The sequence below is a fragment of the Nerophis lumbriciformis genome, linkage group LG23 (genome assembly GCF_033978685.3).
Source record: "Nerophis lumbriciformis linkage group LG23, RoL_Nlum_v2.1, whole genome shotgun sequence".
Taxonomy (NCBI): domain Eukaryota; kingdom Metazoa; phylum Chordata; class Actinopteri; order Syngnathiformes; family Syngnathidae; genus Nerophis; species Nerophis lumbriciformis.
In genome coordinates, this window is record NC_084570.2 from 30,455,372 (window position 1) to 30,476,660 (window position 21,289).

The 21,289-nt window shown below is 40.7% G+C and overlaps 1 protein-coding gene across 1 annotated transcript; it reads right to left on the reverse strand.

The window, feature by feature from the left end:
• Positions 1 to 213: 213 nt before the first annotated feature.
• Positions 214 to 20,984, reverse strand: cnpy2 (canopy FGF signaling regulator 2). The gene is made up of 6 exons (XM_061984783.1): positions 20,829 to 20,984; positions 20,543 to 20,649; positions 17,230 to 17,345; positions 3,490 to 3,687; positions 2,965 to 3,061; positions 214 to 799 (listed from the first exon to the last, which is right to left on the reverse strand). The coding sequence occupies exons 2-6, from the start codon at positions 20,640 to 20,642 to the stop codon at positions 756 to 758; spliced, it is 555 nt and encodes a 184-aa protein (XP_061840767.1). The 5' UTR covers positions 20,643 to 20,649; positions 20,829 to 20,984; the 3' UTR covers positions 214 to 755.
• Positions 20,985 to 21,289: the final 305 nt, after the last annotated feature.

The following is a 21,289-nucleotide window of genomic DNA, read 5'->3' on the forward strand; positions in this document are numbered from 1 at the left end:
AATATATAAAATCATATACTGTACTGAGTCACACTTCTAATCTAACATTTATACATTGGTTTGAATCTAATAGGACACATTTTACCTGAAATAATTTTCTAGCATGTATCGCAATAATAAACTGTTTAAGGGTTGCATTATTAGAAATTAGTAACTTTCCTCAGTAATAACTCTCGGAAGGTTACTATTTCCCTCAAAAGAAGACAAAGCAGATGCAGAAAACTGACAAAGTTTATATAAAAACAGGCTTGTTCACAGAATTCAAACACAGAAAACAGATGATACCAAAATATTTGGCAAGTGTGTACAGTTGTGGAATATGCATTCAAAAGATGTCTTCCGACACAACAAGTACTAAGTTATTGATCATCACGCCTACAAGTTGGGGTTTTAGATCTGATCTGAAAGATGTGCGCTTTACCTTTTACGTACAGCTACGTCATTGATTGAAGATATCCAGCAGCTGAGAAGATCATTTATTACAATATAATAGGTCGTCTAAATGACTCTGCACCACTCAAAAAGATCAGGTAAGTCTTGGACCAAGATTAATATGAGTTTCACAGTTTCAGTTTGGTCTGGAAAACACAAAGTCAAGTGGGACACTTACTGCGTGGTGAAGATGCCAAGGAGGAACAAACAGGAGGAGAAACTGAGGATTTTTAAATGATTTTCTTAACTGACATTATCTTCTACCCCGCTGCCATGGCGTGAACCAGCCGTTGTCCGCTCAGGGTCGCCATGGCGAGAGGATGTCAAAGTTCATCATGGGGGATTTTCAGAGCATGGTCGCAGAGGTCTGAGGGACACAAAATGGACAACCATGTTGCCACTGGTCTCACAAATAACAATAGGATGTAGCAAGAGACCATCACAGTGTAAATAACAACAACGTGATGTAGCAAAAGACAAGATGTAAATAACAACAGGATGTAGCAAAAGACGATCAAGGTGTAAATAACAGGATGAGCAAGAGACAATCAAGGTGTAAATAACAGGATGTTGCAAGAGACAATCAAGGTGTAAATAACAACAGGATGTAGCAAGAGACAAGGTGTAAATAACAGGATGTAGCAAGAGACAATCAAGGTGTAAATAACAGGATGTAGCAAGAGACAAAGTGTAAATAACAGGATGTAGCAAGAGACAATCAAGGTGTAAATGATAATAGGCTGTAGCAAGAGACAAGGTGTAAATAACAGGATGTAGCAAGAGACAATCAAGGTGTAAATAACAGGATGTAGCAAGAGACAATCAAGGTGTAAATAACAGGATGAGGCAAAAGACAAGGTGTAAATAACAGGATGTAGCAAGAGACAATCAAGGTGTAAATGATAATAGGATGTAGCAAGAGACAAGGTGTAAATAACAGGATGTAGCAAGAGACAATCAAGGTGTAAATAACAGGATGTAGCAAGAGACAATTAAGGTGTAAATAACAGGATGTAGCAAGAGACAAGGTGTAAATAACAAGATGTAGCAAGAGACAATCAAGGTGTAAATAACAACAGGATGTAGCAAGAGACAATCAAGGTGTAAATAACAGGATGTAGCAAGAATCAATCAAGGTGTAAATAACAGGATGTAGCAAGAGACAATCAAGGTGTAAATGATAATAGGATGTAGCAAGAAACAAGGTGTAAATAACAGGATGTAGCAAGAGACAATCAAGGTGTAAATAACAGGATGTAGCAAGAGACAATCAAAGTGTAAATAACAGGATGTAGCAAGAGACAAGGTGTAAATAACAGGATGTAGCAAGAGACAAGGTGTAAATAACAGGATGTAGCAAGAGACAATCAAGGTGTAAATAACAGGATGTAGCAAGAGACAATCAAGGTGTAAGTAACAGGATGTAGCAAGAGACAATCAAGGTGTAAATAACAACAGGATGTAGCAAGAGACAATCAAGGTGTAAATAACAGGATGTAGCAAGAATAAATCAAGGTGTAAATAACAGGATGTAGCAAGAGACAATCAAGGTGTAAATGATAATAGGATGTAGCAAGAGACAAGGTGTAAATAACAGCATGTAGCAAAAGACAATCATTGGGGTAAATAACAGGATGTAGCAAGAGACAATCCAGGCGTAAATAACAGGATGTAGCAAGAGACAATCAATGTGTAAATAACAGGATGTAGCAAGAGACAATCAAGGTGTAAATAACAGGATGTAGCAAGATACAAGGTGTAAATAACAGGATGTAGCAAGAGACAAGGTATAAATAACAGGATGTAGCAAGAGACAATCAAGGTGTAAATAACAGGATGTAGCAAGAGACAATCAAGGTGTAAGTAACAGGATGTAGCAAGAGACAATCAAGGTGTAAATAACAGGATGTAGCAAGAGACAATCAAGGTGTAAATAACAACAGGGTGTAGCAAGAGACAATCACGGTGTAATTAACAGGATGTAGCAAAAGACAATCAAGGTATAAATAACAGGATGTAGCAAGAGACAATCAAGGTGTAAACAATAGGATGTAGCAAGAGACAATCAAGGATGTAGAAAGAGACAATCAAGGTGTAAACAATAGGATGTAGCAAGAAACAATCAAGGGGTAAATAATAACAGGAAGTAGCAAGAGACAATCAAGGGGTAAATAACAGGAAGTAGCAAGAGACAATCAAGGGCTAAATAATAACAGGAAGTAGCAAGAGACAATCAAGGTGTAAATAATAATAGGATGTCAAAGTGCACAAGCGATGTTTTAGTAACATTTAGCATTCTTAAATGGCATACAAGTGTAAAAAGAAGCTAAGCACTGTTTGCAGTAAACAACTCTCTACATTATTTTTGGTCAGATTGTGAAATGTGTGTAAATGTTTCATTTGTAACACACTTGATATGTAAAAGACTGCACACACACACACACACACACACACACACACACACACACACACACACACACACACACACACACACACACACACACACACACACACACACACACACGTACACACCTGTCCTCTTGCTGCAGAGTTTGTCTTTGACATTTTCTGTCTCGTGAGAGAAGAATTCGATGAGTTCGTCTTCGTTCTGCTCAACAATTGTCTCGCACTGACAACATGACAAGAGGAACGCTTTAAAAAACCACTAAAGTAAAAATGTACATGAAAAGTAACGACATACTTTGTATAGAACAAATATATTAAAAAATAAATAAACATGCCATAATGCTTTTAAAAATGCATTATGGCAAACAAGTAATGATCATCAGATGTTTTGATAACTTAATCAGTAAAATAGATGAGACAATAAAACATTTCCTTTCTTTACTGAGTCACAAAATAAATTATTAAAAATGTTAAATAAAATGAAATACACTAATAAACATAAAACATTCAAATAGATAGAGATATAAAATGTAAACTATAAAAGCTAAATAATATCCTAACCATAAAATGAGCATTAAAAATAAATAAACAGCAGAAAAAATAACTAAATAAGCAAATGAGTGTTAAAAATAATCAACTTTCTGTACTCACAGCAAATTTTAAACTGCCAGTGATTCTGGTGTCCAACGTGGCCTCAGAGAGGTCCATGGCCTCGCCATTGCGAGATCTGATCCTCATGTATGACCTCCTGTTGGTGACGGCGTCCGTGCGCTCGCCGTAGTCCTGCATCCTGTCGCACACGCTCTCCATCAGCTCCAGGAGGTTTCCCTCGGAGCGTGCCAGAGGAACCTGGTGGTGTGGAAATGGCATTACATCCAGTACATCTGTCATACTCCAAAGTCATAGTTATAGTCCAAAGTGCGGCCCGGGGGCCATTTACGGCCCACACCTCATTTTTAACCACATTATACAAATATCAAAAAAACATGTTTTAAAAAACATTAAAAAGTGGAATACAAGCGCAAAAAGATCAAATGTCAAGAGAAAAAGTTGCAATGTTGACTCTAATAACTCAAAGCTGCCATGCAGGCTGTCATTGCACAACAGACAATAATGAATCAAAATCAATGTTGTTACAAATGATTGACCTATTCAAGGCTTCAATTACTTCACTTAAAATATTCCACTTTGAAATATTTTTTGGGGAAAAATATTGTGTTTGACAAAAAGGGGCATAAAACAATTTTTTTTAAATAAAAACATTAAAAGGATAATACAAACTTATAATGGATGGATGGATCTGAAGTTAAAAAAAAAAAGTATGACTTATTTTATTTTTTATGAGTGGGGGCCTTTTGGATCCCAAAAATGTTAGGATTTTTTTTAAACAGTCATCGCTCAAAAATTAATAATTAATTAAAAATAATGTCATGAATAATTAACCTGCTTTACATCAAATATTCCACTTTGAAAATCTTTTCAGGAAAAATACTGAATATTTGTGTTTTTACCATTAAAAACAGGGTTTTGACAAAAAAGCCAATAAACATTAAAAACAAAACAAAACCACTTTATATTGACAGAAAATCTGAAGTTGACCTAGAGATTTAAGCGTTGAATAAAAAAAAAAAAGTAATACCAATGTATGATTTATTTTTAACATTTGTATGCTTTTGGGTACCCGGGACCAAATTTGAAGGGAGCCTTAAATGTTTAAAAAAAATCTGAATATCATATTGGTTTTAAAAATTAAAAATAAAAATGGCCCCCGCACGCCCTCATTGGTAACTCCTGCTCTACACTATGAATATATCATAAAAGTACCTCAGTTTTCGTACCACTTTTCCAATGATTTGGTCTTTGATGAAAACATTCGCCAAAATCCTTCTCCTTTTAGTACCATGTCTCGGTAACGTAACGTACGTACGGCCAAACATTGCGCCTAACAAACGAGAGCGTTTACCGGTCTATCAGAGCAATCAAGTGCCCAAACAAAGAATCCCATGCGTTGGTGACTCGGTCTGTCATTTTTTGTTACAGAGTAAGGATACACAATAAGCCATCATTGTCTCATGGAACCAAAAACAGCTATGAGTAGGGCTGCAGCTATGGATTATTTTAGTAATAAATTAATTTGATAAATGCACATCATCAACATTGGTGCATTAATAAAGAAACTAAACTCTCTGGTGTTTACCGCCACACATCAGAGCACCCAGACACCACCGCTCTCATGAGTGCTCGATTGCAACGGCAGTGCAGAAAATGTCCGCATATTTAAATAGGAACTGCCATTATTTTTTAAATGTTGCCAATCGTTCACAATCCTTATGCAAGACAAGAACACATGCCTCTGTTTTTTTATGCATTCTAACACGTAAATAAACATTAGAAAAAGTCAGTTAACAATGTACTCTATTTCGCCTATAAAAGCGCTCTAAAAACATCCAAACACATTCATGTTTTATATACACACTGTAAGTATATATGTAATGTATTCATAATAACATGTAATATTTACATATTTTCATCATGATGCAAGTAAATATGTAATGTAGCAACATTCATAATATGTAATATTGACACATTCTCATCATACTGTAAGTATATATGTAATGTAGTAACAGTCATAACATGTAATATTTACATATTTTCATCATACTGTAAGTATATATGTAATGTAGTAACGTTCATAATAACATGTTATATATACATGATGTAAGTATATATGTAATGTAGTAACATTCATAATAACATGTAATATTTACATATTTCAATTATACTGTAAGTATATATGTAATGTAGTAACATTCATAACATGTTATATATACATGATGTAAGTATATGTGTAATGTAGTAACATTCACTAATATGTAATATTTACATGTTTTCATCATGATGTAAGTAAATACGTAATGTAGTAACATTCATAATAACATGTAATATATACATGATGTAAGTATATATGTAATGTAGTAACATTCACAATAACATGCAATATTTACACATTCTCATCATACTGTAAGTATACATGTAATGTAGTAACATTCAGAGGTGTGGACTCGAGTCACATGACTTGGACTCGAGTCAGACTCGAGTCATGAATTTGATGACTTTAGACTCGACTTGACAAAATGTGAAGAGACTTGCAACTCGACTTAGACTTTAACATCAATGACTTGTGACTTCACTTGGACTTGAGCCTTTTGACTTGACATGACTTGACATGACTTGCCACTTTCCCCAAAATCCAAAGCTTAAAAAGTTATTTGGGAGCGCTCCGTATTTTTCATTTTCTTCGTCTGTCTATCAGCGTGTTATACCTGTCAGCTGGTGTGCTGTCAGTACAACAGCCAATCAAATTAGATATACGTTGTTTTCATCACACAGCATTCATCCAATCAAATTGCAGGACAACCAATGAACAAGAGTTGTCCAACAACGTGCCAGTGATTAACAATTATGTTAAAGTTGGTTTCGTTCGGGTATAAAAACTACGACTTGGTCAACAAAAAACGAATTGCGGTATGCAAATCACGCAGTTCGAATATTACAGACGGAGACACAACAACTTCCAACTTCGTTCGACATTTGAAGTTGCACAAAGAAGGGTAAGTTTTGAATGTAAGATAACGTTTATTGGCTAAGTAACGTGACTTTTATTTGCTGTATAGTTAAATCAGTGAGGCTGCAAACTCACTGCTAACGTTATAACCATAGACATCTTATAAGTAGACGCAGCATCGAGCGCTACTGCCTACTGGCGCAGACGAGGCGCGTGGCCGCCATCTTGGAGTGGTGATCCGCTCCACTCAGTGCAATTAATTTGGCAGGAGCAATGAACTGTCAGCGCATTTAATTCATTTTACCTCACTGAATACGACTGATTTTCACCCCCTTTTTTGTCATACGTGTAGCCATGATAACAGACACATGTTTTGGCGTGTTTTGTTATTCATAGTTTGCTTAACAGTAATATAATATTCTTATACACTATAAATGACCAGACGTCCGAGATCAAAACTGGGAATATAATCCCAGAGAAGGGGGAAAAAAACGGTAATCTATTTTTAAATTGAAGAAACAATATGATTAGGTTATATATACATATGTGTGTATCCTACATAAACAATGTATGAATACATTAGATATCTATATATCTTAGGGACCTATAGACTGTATCTCTGTTGCTTCAGCAGCAGAGAGTTTATTCTGTCTTGACACTTTGTATTGATATTTTCTATTACATTCTTCCCTTAAATGATAATGTTTGCAGTGATTGTTTTATATGTATTATTTTATGTAAGTCGCTTTGGATAAAAGCGTCTGCCAAATACTTAAACATATATAAACACCTGAAAGTCTTCATATCAGCTAAAACCACCAATCTGTTTCACTGGATTCAGAATAAAACCAAATTCTGTTCAACCCAACAATGTTAGTATTTGAATATTGTTACTTGAAGACTGATTCCTGGTTACAATTATACTGTTAAGAAAGTATTGTCTTATACTTTGCCTAAAATGAGAATGCATCATAATCAGTGGCGGCTGGTGAATTTTGTTTTAGGTGGGGCTGAAAGTTTGTAAACCAAACCCCTGTAGGGGCGTCATCCTCCCCCAGAAGATTTCTTTGTGATTTTCACATACAAATATTGAAGATCTTTGATCCTTCTCAACTCTGTGGTAATATTATTTTCATAAAATACAACCAATAGTACGTTAATGTTAAATCTCACTTGTGAAAAGTAATCCCCCGATTCCTATTTTCAACAGTCCGCTCATTTGAGCAGGAAAACGGTGAACACCACCATCTTTGTTTTCTACCTGTCATCTGTCAGTTTCGGCTGCTCGCCGGCTCCTCATCACCACTTCAAGATGGCGGCCAAATTGCTCACGTCACAGCAACCAATGCTGCGTCTACTTATAAGATGTCTATGGTTATAACGTCATTGCAAACACGGCAATCTGTTGCGTCCACTGCAGTTTGCTACCTTATTCATACTTTTTGTCAAGTGATTTTTTTTTAAGCAGGGTTTCATGAGGTACCTATACATAACGTTACGTTAGTCAATGTATCACACACAGTAACGTAACGTTAGACGGCAGTCAGCAGCACCGCGTATTTTAGCCACCTACAAAAAGACAAACATAGTCAAATAAAGGTCAGTTAAAATGTATACTATATTAAGAATATGTGTACATATTGCATAGGGTCCTGACATCTAAAAAGTACAACTCTGTTCATTGTTATGTTCATATATTTGTTATGTTTTTCATGTGTACGCACACATAAACACACATACAGTATGAGATGAGATCAATGAGATAAGGTAAGAACAGGATAGAAACTGCTGTGGAACTAGTTACAATGCAATATGCCATGGAAATACAATGTTAACACTTTTGTGCAAATAAGTACAGTTGCACTTGTTTTTTTTTTCAAATGTGTTTATTCTGTAAAGGAATGAGTTACATGTTTAAAATGACTGGTTAATAGTGCTATTTTGAAGTGCAATGTCAGCACTATCTTTTTCCCTGCAATTTCAAATGCACTTGTTTAAAATAAATACAGCATTTTAAAAGCATACACAATCTGTGTAAATATATTAGTCTGTGGTTAAATTACTTGAAAGGACTCGAAACTCAAAATGCAGGACTTGGGACTTGACTTGAGACTTTCCAGTCTTGACTTTGGACTTGACTCGGACTTGCCCTGTCTTGACTCGGGACTTGACTCGAGACTTGAGGGTAAAGACTTGAGACTTACTTGTGACTTGCAAAGCAATGACTTGGTCCCACCTCTGGTAACATTCACAATAACATGCAATATTTACACATTCTCATCATACTGTAAGTATACATGTAATGTAGTAACATTCATAATATGTTATATATACATGATGTAAGTATATATGTAATATAGCAACATTCATAATAACATGTAATATTTACATATTTTCATCATACTGTAAGTATATATATATTTTAGTAACATTCATAATAACATGTAATATATACATGATGTAAGTATATATGTAATGTAGTAACATTTATAATAATATGTCATATTCAGATATTTTCATCATACTGTAAGTATACATGTAATGTAGTAACATCCATAACAACATGTATTATTGATAGAGATGTCTGATAATGGCTTTTTTGCCGATATCCGATATTGTCCAAATCTTAATTACCGATTCCGATATCAACCGATACCGATATGTACAGTCGTGGAATTAACACATTATTATGCCTAATTTTGTTGTGATGCATTAAACAACGTAACAAGGTTTTCCAAAATAAACCAACTCAAGTTATGGAAAAAAAATGCCAACATGGCACTGCCATATTTATTATTGAAGTCACAAAGTGCATTATTTTTTTTAACATGCCTCAAAACAGCAGCTTGGAATTTGGGACATGCTCTCCCTGAGAGAGCATGAGGAGGTTGAGGTGGGCGGGGTTGGGGGGGGCGGGGTTGAGGTGGGGGGTGGGGGGGTAGGGGTTAGCGGGGGGTGTATATTGTAGCGTCCCGGAAGAGTTAGTGCTGCAAGGGGTTCTGCGTATTTGTTCTGTTGTGTTTATGTTGTGTTACGGTGCAGAGGTTCTCCCGAAATGTGTTTGTCATTCTTGTTTGGTGTGGGTTCACAGTGTGGCACATATTTGCAGTTGTTTATACGGCCACCCTCAGTGTGACTTGTTGACCAAGTATGCATGCATTCACTTGTGTGTGTAAAAAGCCGTAGATATTATGTGACTGGGCCGGCACGCAAAGGCAGTGCCTTTAAGGTTTATTGGCGCTCTGTACTTCTCCCTATGTCCGTGTACACAGCGGCGTTTGGAAAAAGTCATACATTTTACTTTTTTAAACCGATACCGATAATTTTGAAACCGATAATTTTGAAACCGATACCGATAATTTCCGATATTACATTTTAAAGCATTTATCGGACTGCCGATATTATCGGACATCTCTAATTATTGACATATTATGCTCATTTTAAGCATACGCAGGCACATTACTTTCAGGTACGCATCAGAGTGTTCGCTTACAGACAGATTGTTCTTCATAGTCCTCGCAAAGAGGTTAAAAAAAGGCAAGTGCAAGACCAACGTCTTTTTGTGTCTTGCAATCTCCAGGTTCGAGTTAGATGTCAAAGTTGACCAACTTGTCGCTTCCTGGCAACAACCTTCGACTATCCCGGTGAGAGGCATGGTTTATTATGGATTACATTATTATATCATCTAAAAGTAATTTTCACCAGCTGATGATGTCAATATAGCAACATAAGCTAGTTAGCTCTCTGTGATCAATGCACCACTAAAAGTAGTTCCTCAGCGTTAGCGTTTATAATAACAATATTGCTAATACTTGGTATTGTTGCGGCACTTTTTGGATGTTTTTTTAGAGGGATTTATGGGCGGAATAGAGAAGCTATCATTGACTCCATTGTCAGCTGACTTTTATTTACAAGATAGAATGCATTAAAAAAACAAAAACATGTGTTCTTGTCTCACATAAGGATTGTGAATTATAGCTAAAAAAATCATTCAAAAACTTAAAGTTAAAGTACCAATGATTGTCACACACACATTAGGTGTGGTGAAATTTGTCCTCTGCATTTGACCCTTCCCCTTGTTCACTCCCTGGGAGGTGAGGGGAGCAGTGGGCAGCAGCGGTGCCGCGCCCGGGAATCATTTTTGGTGATTTAACCCCAATTCCAACCCTTGATGCTGAGTGCTAAGCAGGGAGGTAATGGGTCCCATTTTTATAGTCTTTGGTATGACTCGGCCGGGGTTTGAACTCACAACCTACCAAACTCAGGGCGTACACTCTAACCCATGGGTGTCAAACTCTGGCCCGCGGGCCAAAATTAACACTAGAGCTGGCCTGCCGATTATATGCAGCGGCGGTGCCGCGGTAACAACGCATTCACCGCTAATTCTCACACTTGCCAACCCTCCCGGGAAACTCCCAAATTTCACCGCCCCTCCCGAAAATCGTCACGTCCGCTTTTCATCCAGTCTAACGAGTGCTGGCCCAGTCACATAATATGTGCGGCTTCTGCACGCACACACAAGTGACACCAAACAAGAATGACAAACACATTTCGGGAGAACATCCGCACCGTAACACGACATAAACCCTACAGAACAAATACCCAGAACCCTTTGCAGCACTAACTCTTCCGGGACGCTACAGGGTGTGTGTGTGTGGGGAGGGGGGTGGGGATTGGTGGTAGCGGTGGGTGTATTTTGTAGCGTCCCGGAAGAGTTAGTGCTGCAAAGGGTTCTGGGTATTTGTTCTGTTGGGTTTATGTTGTGTTACGGTGCGGATGTTCTCCCAAAATGTGTTTGTCTTTCTTGTTTGGTGTGGATTCACAGTGCGGCGTATATTTCTAACAGTGTTAAAGTTGTTTATACGGCCACCCTCAGTGTAACCTGTATAGCTGTTGATCAAGTATGCCTTGCATTCACGTGTGTGTGCGTACAGAAGCCGCACATATCTTGTGACTGGGCCGGTGCGTTGTAAGAATGGATGAAAAGCGGACGTGATGACAGCTCGTAGAGGACGTTAAAGGCAGCGCCTTTAAGGCAGTGCCTTTAAGTCTCGCCCCCAAGACTGTGGTCCGGGTGGACTACGAGATATAATGACTGATGAACACCTGACAGCCTGAGCCCTGACATTAATAAACTAGCATCCAAGAAAAGATGGCAGGTATCTGGCTTGGGCACATCAGATTAGATCAGTGTGTTGCAAACTGAGCAGTTTAAAGTCCTGAATGGTTGGTTTATTCATTATTTTATTTTCAAATGTATTAGCCTGTGGAAAAAGTTACTGTTGATATTTACCTCAGAAGGCTGCAAATAGAAAAGAGGCATTAAATTTTTATTCAAATTGTATTTGATATGCCATTGATATTTTTTTATTATTATTATTATTATTTGAAACTCGATTTTGCATGTCATTATAAAGTTATATAAGCCTTGCTTGTTCAATATTCAATGCAAAACTTGTTTTGGTCCCTATTAAAAGGTTAATTTGTTCAACCTTTGTTCAGTTTTACATTTTGGCCCACTCTGTATTTGAGTTTGACACCCCTGCTCTACTCCTCTCTGAGCTGCCACCTTACCGTGGTAGAGGAGTTTGCGTGTCCCAATGATCCTAGGAGCTATGTTGTCCGAGGGCTTTCATGCCCCCTGGTAGCGTCTCCCAAGACAAACAGGTCCTAGGTGAGGGATCAGACAAAGAGCAGCTCGAAGACTTCTATGGGAATGAAACAACAAGGATTCAGATTTCCCTCGCCCGCACGCGGGTTTGCCGGGGCCCCCCTCTGGAGCCAGGCCCGGAGTTGGGGTACGATGGCGAGCGCCTGGCGGCCGGGCCCCATGGGGACAGGCCCGGAGAGGCAACGTGGGTCCCCTCTCCAATGGGCTCACCACTCATGGGAGGGGCCATAGAGGTCGGGTGCAACGTGAGCTGGGCGGAAGCCGAAGGCAGGGCACTTGGCGGTCCGATCCTCGGCTACATAAGCTGGCTCTTGGGATGTGGAACGTCACCTCGTTGGGGGGGAAGGAGCCTGAGCCAGTGCGCGAGGTAGAGAAGTTCCGAATGGATATAGTCGGACTCACCTCGACGCACAGCAAGGGCTCTGTATCCAGTTCTCTCAAGAGGGGCTGGAATCTCTTCCACACTGGCGTTGCACGCAGTGAGAGGCGACGAGCTGGGGTAGAAATTCTTGTTGCCCCCCGGCTCAAAGCCTGCACGTTGGAGTTCAACCCAGTGGACGAGAGGGTAGCCTCCCTCCGCCTTCGGGTGGAGGGACGGGTCCTGACTGTTGTTTGTGCTTACGCACCAAACAGCAGTTCAGAGTACCCACCCTTTTTGGATACACTCGAGGGAGTACTGGAAAGTGCTCCCCCGGGTGATTCCCTTGTCCTACTGGGTGACTTCAACGCTCATGTTGGCAACGACAGTGAAACCTGGAGAGGCGTGATTGGGAAGAATGGCCGCCCGGATCTGAACCCGAGTGGTGTTTTGTTATTGGACTTTTGTGCCCGTCACAGATTGTCCATAACAAACACCACGTTCAGGCATAAGGGTGTCCATATGTGCACTTGGCACCAGGACACCCTAGGCCGCAGTTCCATGATCGACTTTGTAGTTGTGTCATCGGATTTGCGGCCTCATGTTTTGGACACTCGGGTGAAGAGAGGGGCGGAGCTTTCTACCGATCACCACCTGGTGGTGAGTTGGCTGCGATGGTGGGGGAGGATGCCGGACAGACCTAGCAGGCTCAAACGCATTGTGAGGGTCTGCTGGGAACGTCTGGCAGAGTCTCCTGTCAGAGAGAATTTCAATTCCCACCTCCAGAAGAACTTTGAACATGTCACGAGGAAGGTGCTGGACATTGAGTCCGAGGCGGCTGATTGGAGCTGTGGCCGCAAGGTAGTTGGTGCCTGTCGTGGCGGTAATCCTAGAACCCGTTGGTGGACACCGGCGGTGAGGGATGCCGTCAAGCTGAAGAAGGAGTCCTATCGGGTTCTTTTGGCTCATAGGACTCCGGAGGCAGCGGACAGGTACCGACAGGCCAAGCGGTGTGCGGCTTCAGCGGTCTCGGAGGCAAAAACTCGGACATGGGAGGAGTTCGGCGAAGCCATGGACAATGACTTCCGGACGGCTTCGAAGCGATTCTGGACCACCACCCGCCGCCTCAGGAAGGGGAAGCAGTGCACTGTCAACACCGTGTATGGTGCGGATAGTGTTCTGTTGACCTCGACTGCGGATGTTGTGGATCGGTGGAGGGAATACTCCGAAGACCTCCTCATCTTCCTATGAGGAAGCAGTGCCTGGGGAATCTGTGGTGGGCTCTCCTATTTCTGGGGCTGAGGTTGCTGAGGTAGTTAAAAAGCTCCTCGGTGGCAAGGCCCCGGGGGTGGATGGGAGCCGCCCGGAGTTCCTTAAGGCTCTGGATGCTGTGGGGCTGTCTTGGTTGACAAGACTCTGCAGCATCGCGTGGACATCGGGGGCGGTACCTCTGGATTGGCAGACCGGGGTGGTGGTTCCTCTCTTTAAGAAGGGGAACCGGAGGGTGTGTTCCAACTATCGTGGGATCACACTCTTCAGCCTTCCCGGTAAGGTCTATTCAGGTGTACTGGAGAGAAGGCTACGCCGGATAGTCGAACCTCCGATTCAGGAGGAACAGTGTGGTTTTCGTCCTGGTCGTGGAACTGTGGACCGGCTCTATACTCTCGGCAGGGTCCTTGAGGGTGCATGGGAGTTTGTCCAACCAGTCTACATGTGCTTTGTGGACTTGGAGAAGGCATTTGACCGTATCCCTCGGGAGGTCCTGTGGGGAGTGCTCAGAGAGTATGGGGTATCGGACTGTCTGATTGTGGCTGTCCGCTCCCTGTACGATCAGTGTCAGAGCTTGGTCCGCATTGCCGGCAGTAAGTCGGACACGTTTCCAGTGAGGGTTGGACTCCGCCAAGGCTGCCCTTTGTCACCGATTCTGTTCATAACTTATATGGACAGAATTCCTAGGCGCAGTCAAGGCGTTGAGGGGATCTGGTTTGGTGGCTGCAGGATTAGGTCTCTGCTTTTTGCAGATGACGTGGTCCTGGTGGCTTCATCTGGCCAGGATCTTCAGCTCTCACTGGATCGGTTCGCAGCCGAGTGTGAAGCGACTGGGATGAGTATCAGCACCTCCAAGTCCGAGTCCTTGGTTCTCGCCCTTAAAAGGGTGGAGTGCCATCTCCGGGTTGGGGAGGAGACCCTGCCCCAAGTGGAGGAGTTCAAGTACCTCGGAGTCTTGTTCACGAGTGAGGGAAAAGTGGATCGTGAGATCGACAGGCAGATCGGTGCGGCATCTTCAGTAATGCGGACGCTGTATCAATCCGTTGTGGTAAAGAAGGAGCTGAGCCGGAAGGCAAAGCTCTCAATTTACCGGTCGATCTACGTTCCCATCCTCACCTATGGTCATGAGCTTTGGGTTATGACCGAAAGGACAAAATCACGGGTACAAGCGGCCGAAATGAGTTTCCTCCGCCGGGTGGCGGGGCTCTCCCTTAGAGATAGGGTGAGAAGCTCTGCCATCCGGGGGGAGCTCAAAGTAAAGCCACTCCTCCTCCACATCGAGAGGAGCCAGATGAGGTGGTTCGGGCATCTGGTCAGGATGCCACCCGAACGCCTCCCTCGGGGGGTGTTTAGGGCACGTCCAACCGGTAGGAAGCCACGGGGAAGACCCAGAACACGTTGGGAAGACTATGTCTCCCGGCTGGCCTGGGAACGCCTCGGGATCCCCCGGGAGGAGCTGGACGAAGTGGCTGGGGAGAGGAAAGTCTGGGCTTCCCTGCTTAGGCTGCTGCCCCCGCGACCCGACCTTGGATAAGCGGAAAAAGATGGATGGATGGATGGACCCCTGCTCTAACCACTAGGCCACTGAGTGCAATTACCCTTCAAAGTTCTGGGCACTCCATACAGTCCAGATTGGATCAATTTTCATTTTGTATTAGTTGAATGACTCATTGAATGATTAGAACAGAATCAAAGCATTTTATTCATTTATTATTGATAATTGTTGCAGCCCTAGTTGTGAATAGGAGTAATTTAACGAAAACGAGAACACACTTAACGTAGCAAAATGGACTTCTTTCCTCCCCGCCTTCGCCAACAAGTCTTCAATAAAAAGTACAATTGATGTTAAATGTTAAGTTTTCCATTTCACACTATTTTATGTAGAAAACTATAACCATTACCTGTAAGATGTATTATATGTTAATATTTGTAGGTATTTAAAATGGATGAATCGGATTGGAATTATTTCAAAACTCATTTGGATTTTGTATGATTTGAGTTAAAACTAAACTTTTTTTCACCAAGGGCTGCTTTCTTGAAACATTTAAAAACGTTGATACTTTTTGCACATTAAAGATGCTGAAACCAAATAAATGCACTTTAGTATATGCTAAACTATTTGGAAGAAACATTGGCCCCGTTTACACTGCACACCGAATCTGATTGTTTTTGCCCTCAAGTGACACAGATCAGATATTTGTTGCCAGTCTAAACGCTCCAAAGTGCTTAACATCTGATCTTTTGGCATCAGATTCAGACCACATCAAGAGGTCGTCAGAAACCAATTAAAATCTGATTGGAAATGCAACTTTAATTCAATTTTTTTTGTCAAAAAACCACAAATTTTTAAGGTGTGGCGAACTATTTTATTTTGTAGTAGTAGCAGCAACTTCCTTGTTCATTTACAGAATCCGGTCAACTTTCTTTTTTAAATTTTTTTTCACTTTATCGAACTGCGCATGCAAGTGATGTTTTGGCCACATTGGCCCCGTTTACACTGCACACCTAATAAGATTGTTTTTGCCCTCAAGTGACAACATTTGGTTTCGACAAGCAAATTCCATTTAAGATGACCACATTTTCGGTGCATCACTTGTCAAATATTAGTCTAAATGTAATACATTAATATATATTTTGATTCTGAAGAAATAGCAATTGTTGAAGGGCCGGAATTGACGCTGTGGTGTATTTGCTTAGATAAAAATAAAATTAAAATAACAAACATCCACACTGATGACCGTGTCTCCTCTACTTGTCATAAAAATATCAAAACCCAAATATATTACACTATATACATTCATTCATACTTTATATTAATTTCATGTGAAAAAACACTAATTTTTAAGGTTTGGCGACTTGTAGTTTATTTTGTAGTAGTAGCGACTCCCTCCTGGTCAACTTCCTTTGTTTTCACTTTATCGCACTGCGCATGCAAGTGACGTCGAGGGCACATTGGGGCCACGTTGGGGCTTGTGCACGTTCACACTGGAGTCTGATAAAGATCACATTTTACTTGCGGTGCAAACAGTCGGATGGAAACAATCTGATTTAAAAAAAAATCCAATCTGGACCACTTTGGCCTGCAGTGTAAACGTAGTCATTGGGGCCACATGGGCGTTTACACTGGAGTCTGATAAAGATCACATTTCACTTGCAGTTTAAACAGTCAGATGGCAAAAATCTGATTTGGCCTGCAGTGTAAACGTAGTCATTGGGGCCATATTGGGGCCACATGCGCGTTTAAACTGGAGTCTGATAAAAATCACATTTCTCTTGCAGTGGAAAAACTCAGATTTGGCCTGCAGTGTAAAGGTAGTCTTTGTTCTCTTAGCTATTGTACTAAAGGTGATAAAACAAATAGTTGTTACATTCAATATTCCTTGTTAATGAGGAATTAATGTAATTTTCAGAACACGTCGAGGGCCAATAAAAGAGAATAGCCCTGGGGCGGCACTGGCCTAAGGTTTTGGAAGGGACAAGAAAGTAAAAGCAAGGTAGTCCTGCATGGAAGAAAAGGTGCACACTGACCTCCTTGATGGACTGAGTCCCATCTGGCTTGATTCTATAGGAGCCGGTCTGAATCATCTTCTTGGGGTCCACTTGGGAGACGGCCCACTCCATCTCGTCCACCAGAGCCCTGCAGGCTGGGGGGGTCACAGATACTACTTGCATGGCATGTTCAATATTACAGGCATGGGATTTGAACTTAATGAAAAAGACTGAAAATACAAACAGTGGAAATAATGAACAAAATGTCAGCTACTGTTTTGTTGTAAAACACCAATGAAAATGAAAGTTAGCATTAAGACAGGCTATACTGTAGCAAATATGTCTGCCACAATCATGTGTGTTCTTAAATACCCAGAATAAGTGATTATTACATTTTACCAGAAGTGTAAATACAAAATGTTAAAACAGAAAATAAGCAGATATTAACAGTAAATAAACAAGTGGATTAATAATAAATGTTTACAGCTTGTCCTTTATAATATTGACAAAATAATAGAATATAAATGACCCAATATGTTACTGCATACGTCAGCAGACTAATTAGGAGTCTTTGTTTGTTTACTTATTACTAAAAGACAAGTTGTCTAGTATGTTCACTATTTTATTTAAGGAAAAAAATTGCAATAATAAACATATGTTTAGTGTACCCTAAGATTTTTTGTTAAAATAAAGCCAACAATGCCATTTTTTGTGGTCCCCTTTATTTAGAAAAGTATAAAAATACATTATGGTATCGGTACCAAAATATTGGTATCGAGACAACCCTACAGCCATCTAACATTAAGCGTTATATACCTTGTCCATAGCGGCCACTCATTCTTTTTTGACTCCATATAGTGGCCACCGATATCAAAATTGGCCATACGTCCGTGAAATATAATTTCTTAAGCCAAGCGGGGGGTCGCGAGCAGCCAGACCATGCAGCCGCGCCGGGACTCTCCAAGTCTAATCGAAGCTCCCCTAAGCTTTGCGCAGTTGGTTAATCCCCAAAAGTCTGGCATGAAAGGAAAACTGCATCCTATTCACGTGAGCCGGCTCAAATTCAATAAACTTAGCAACGCTTTACAATTCCAGATACATGTATATGTAACTGATTAACGATCCACATGTATGGAAATTCTAAATGGCAGCCAACCGCCGTGTAATAGCATCATAGTATCATTATGGAATACTCTTCATTTAAATATTAGGACTATTCCCAGTAAAAAAACATTTAAGAAACATATAAAGTCACCTTTTTGACTTGAGAGTTAATCTTTCATGTTATCTGTTTGAGAACTTTTTTTTTCTCTTTCCCTTTTTCCTTTCTTTTACTGTAATTGGATTAGCGTATGTTCTGTACCTGTATCTGTGTACTGTTTTATTTATTATTTTGAGAATTGTATTTTTATTTCCCTTATTCCTTGATTTTATTGTAACTGGATCTGTGTATGTTCTGTAACTGTATCTGTGTTCGGTTATTTTATTTTATTATTTTGAGAATTTTCTTTTTCTTTTCCTTTTTCCTTTCTTTTATTTGTAACTAGATCTGTGTATTATTATTTTACTTTGTACTTTTGAAAAGGACCCCAAGAAGACTAGCCTGGCGTTTGTACGTTGGCTGATGGGGATCCTCAATAAACTAGAAAATTGCGGAAATGTTGATGGGCCTGCTATCTGTGCCCTGGACCTCTGGCCGGGGGTCGCCAGAAGCCGCCGTACTTATTAGATGTTGCCGAGTGTCTGCTTAAATGCTGAGTGTCTGAATCCATGAGTTTTAGGTGTAACTGTACAAAAAGAGCTCCAGAGCTAGCCTAAAACATTAGCATGTTTACATAAATGCTAACCCTTAACATGTGCGCTAACAATAGTGAAGTGAAGTGAAGTGAAGTGAATTATATTTATATAGCGCTTTTCTCTAGTGACTCAAAGTGCTTTTACATAGTGAAACCCCATATCTAAGTTACATTTAAACCAGTGTGGGTGGCACTGGGAGCAGGTGGGTAAAGTGTCTTGCCCAAGGAAACAACAGCAGTGACTAGGATGGCGGAAGTGGGGATCGAACCTGAAACCGTCAAGTTGCTGGCACGGCCACTCTACCAACCGAGCTATACCGCACAGATAGCATGATAACAGTCAGCATGTTTCATATACCGAGTTAGACTTAGACACACTTTAAACTTTAAAAGTTTAAAGTTTGTCTAAGTCTAACTTTAAAATTTATACGACTCAAAGGTGTATTGCTGCGGAAATAGAAAAAAAAAAAGTGTAAAAATAGATGAAAAAGTTAGCAAGCCTAAGTTAGCTTGCTAGCATGTTATCGTTTGCATGCTAACAGTTAACAAGTGTCACATACCAAGTTATATGACTCTGGGCTAAACAGTAGCTCAAAAATGTAGCAAGCTAATGTTAACATGCTAACATGCAAACGTTAACATGCTAACAGTTAACAAGTGTCACACAGAGTGCTTCGTGAAAGTATTGCTGAGCTACAAAAGGAGGTAATCGTGCCTTTTTGGAGCGTTCGGCTGTAAATATCCTCCATTATAAAAGGTGCGTACCCATTTTAGTGGCCCATTTTTTCGTTTATTTGTGAATAGCATTTCCACGGTAACACGAAATGGTCCCAATTTAAAGTACCGCCATGGGCGCGGACAGCCCCTTTCCGACGGTATAGCATATGTGGGGGGTCGTGGGCCGGTTCATCTCATATTGAGTGTAAGAGAAAGGTGCGGAACAAGAATAATAAAGTTTGAAGTATGAGCAAAAATAATAGACTTAGATTTCCTTTTTATTGTCATTCAAATTTGAACTTTACAGTACAGATAAGAACAACATTTTGTTGCATTAGCTCATGGTAGTGCAGGATAAAATATCAATAAGGTGCAGATATAAATAGATTACTGTACAGATAAATATATTGCACTTTTGCATATGCATCCACGTTTATGGATGTATGTTATATTGTGCATTAATTGTGTATTAATATGGGCTGCTTGCACTGCCAGCGCCCATTCACTGCTGCTTGCAGCATGTGGCATTGCAGCAGGCCCATAATAAACAATAGCCACCTGTCTACAGCGGCCACTATAGAAAGGTTTGACTGTATAATAACTGGACAGCAGTCATCATAATCAGCTAATTTTAAAATGCTGCAATTAAAAAATGATTTTTATTATCAAAAACTATTAATATTTATCAACGCACACAAAAGTAGCGAAAATTGGTACCGTTGCGTATCGGTTCAAATATGAACGGTACCCATCCCTATCCACAACAGAGGATGGGGATTTTCAAAATAAAAGAATAGTGAAGGGAGAAGTCCTCGAAGCCTAAGGCGCAGAATACCAACCTCCACATCGGATATCCTGTCCTTGTCTCGCCGCCTGACAGGAGCTCGGCAGGAGGAGGAAAAGCACACAAGATGTAAGCAGGAGAACCACTTCCTTCATGTTGCGTCTGTGGGGGGAAAAGGGCAAATATTGGGAGACAAGGGGACTACTGTGACGCGGTCGTGGGGCTTTAAACTCCCTTTGTTTAAGCAATAGTTAGTCTTGAGATGAACGCTCTCCCAAAGGGAAGGGAAAAAAGACACCAGTTTGAGCAAAATAGAAGGAAGAAGTTTTCATTGAACTCACCAGTCAGTCAATAGCCGGGATCTTCAAGAGCCGGACGGTCATCTCGTTTGGCGAAAAGTGTTGACGTAGCGCCTGCAGAGGAGCGACTCAAGACGGCGACAGCGTCCTCGTATGGCCGGGAGTACCCCGACCAAGCTGTGTAAAAAGATGCTTCTTTCAAACATGGAAATATTGGTTGAATGCCAAATATTAATGACGTAATAAAAAGATCATCTAAAACCCACACTATATTAGTTGATGAGATAACATTTGAAAGAGTTTAATAAAGTCTTATTTGAAGTGTCTGTACACAGAAGCTATGATGTCCATCCATCTTCTTCCGCTTATCCGAGGTCGGGTCGCGGGGGCAGCAGCCTAAGCAGGGAAGCCCAGACTTCCCTCTCCCCAGCCACTTCGTCCAGCTCTTCCTGTGGGACCCCGAGGCGTTCCCAGGCCAGCCGGGAGACATAGTCTTCCCAACG

Excerpts from the sequence above, each read along its gene's own strand:
- cnpy2 (XM_061984783.1), bottom strand. The coding sequence starts at position 20,642 with ATGAAGGAAGTGGTTCTCCTGCTTACATCTTGTGTGCTTTTCCTCCTC. Across the intron at positions 3,062-3,489 it reads CTGGCAGTTTAAAATTTGCT|TGCGAGACAATTGTTGAGCA; the intron begins GTGAGTACAGAA and ends TCATGTTGTCAG. Across the intron at positions 800-2,964 it reads ACTCTGCAGCAAGAGGACAG|ACCTCTGCGACCATGCTCTG; the intron begins GTGTGTACGTGT and ends TGTGTCCCTCAG.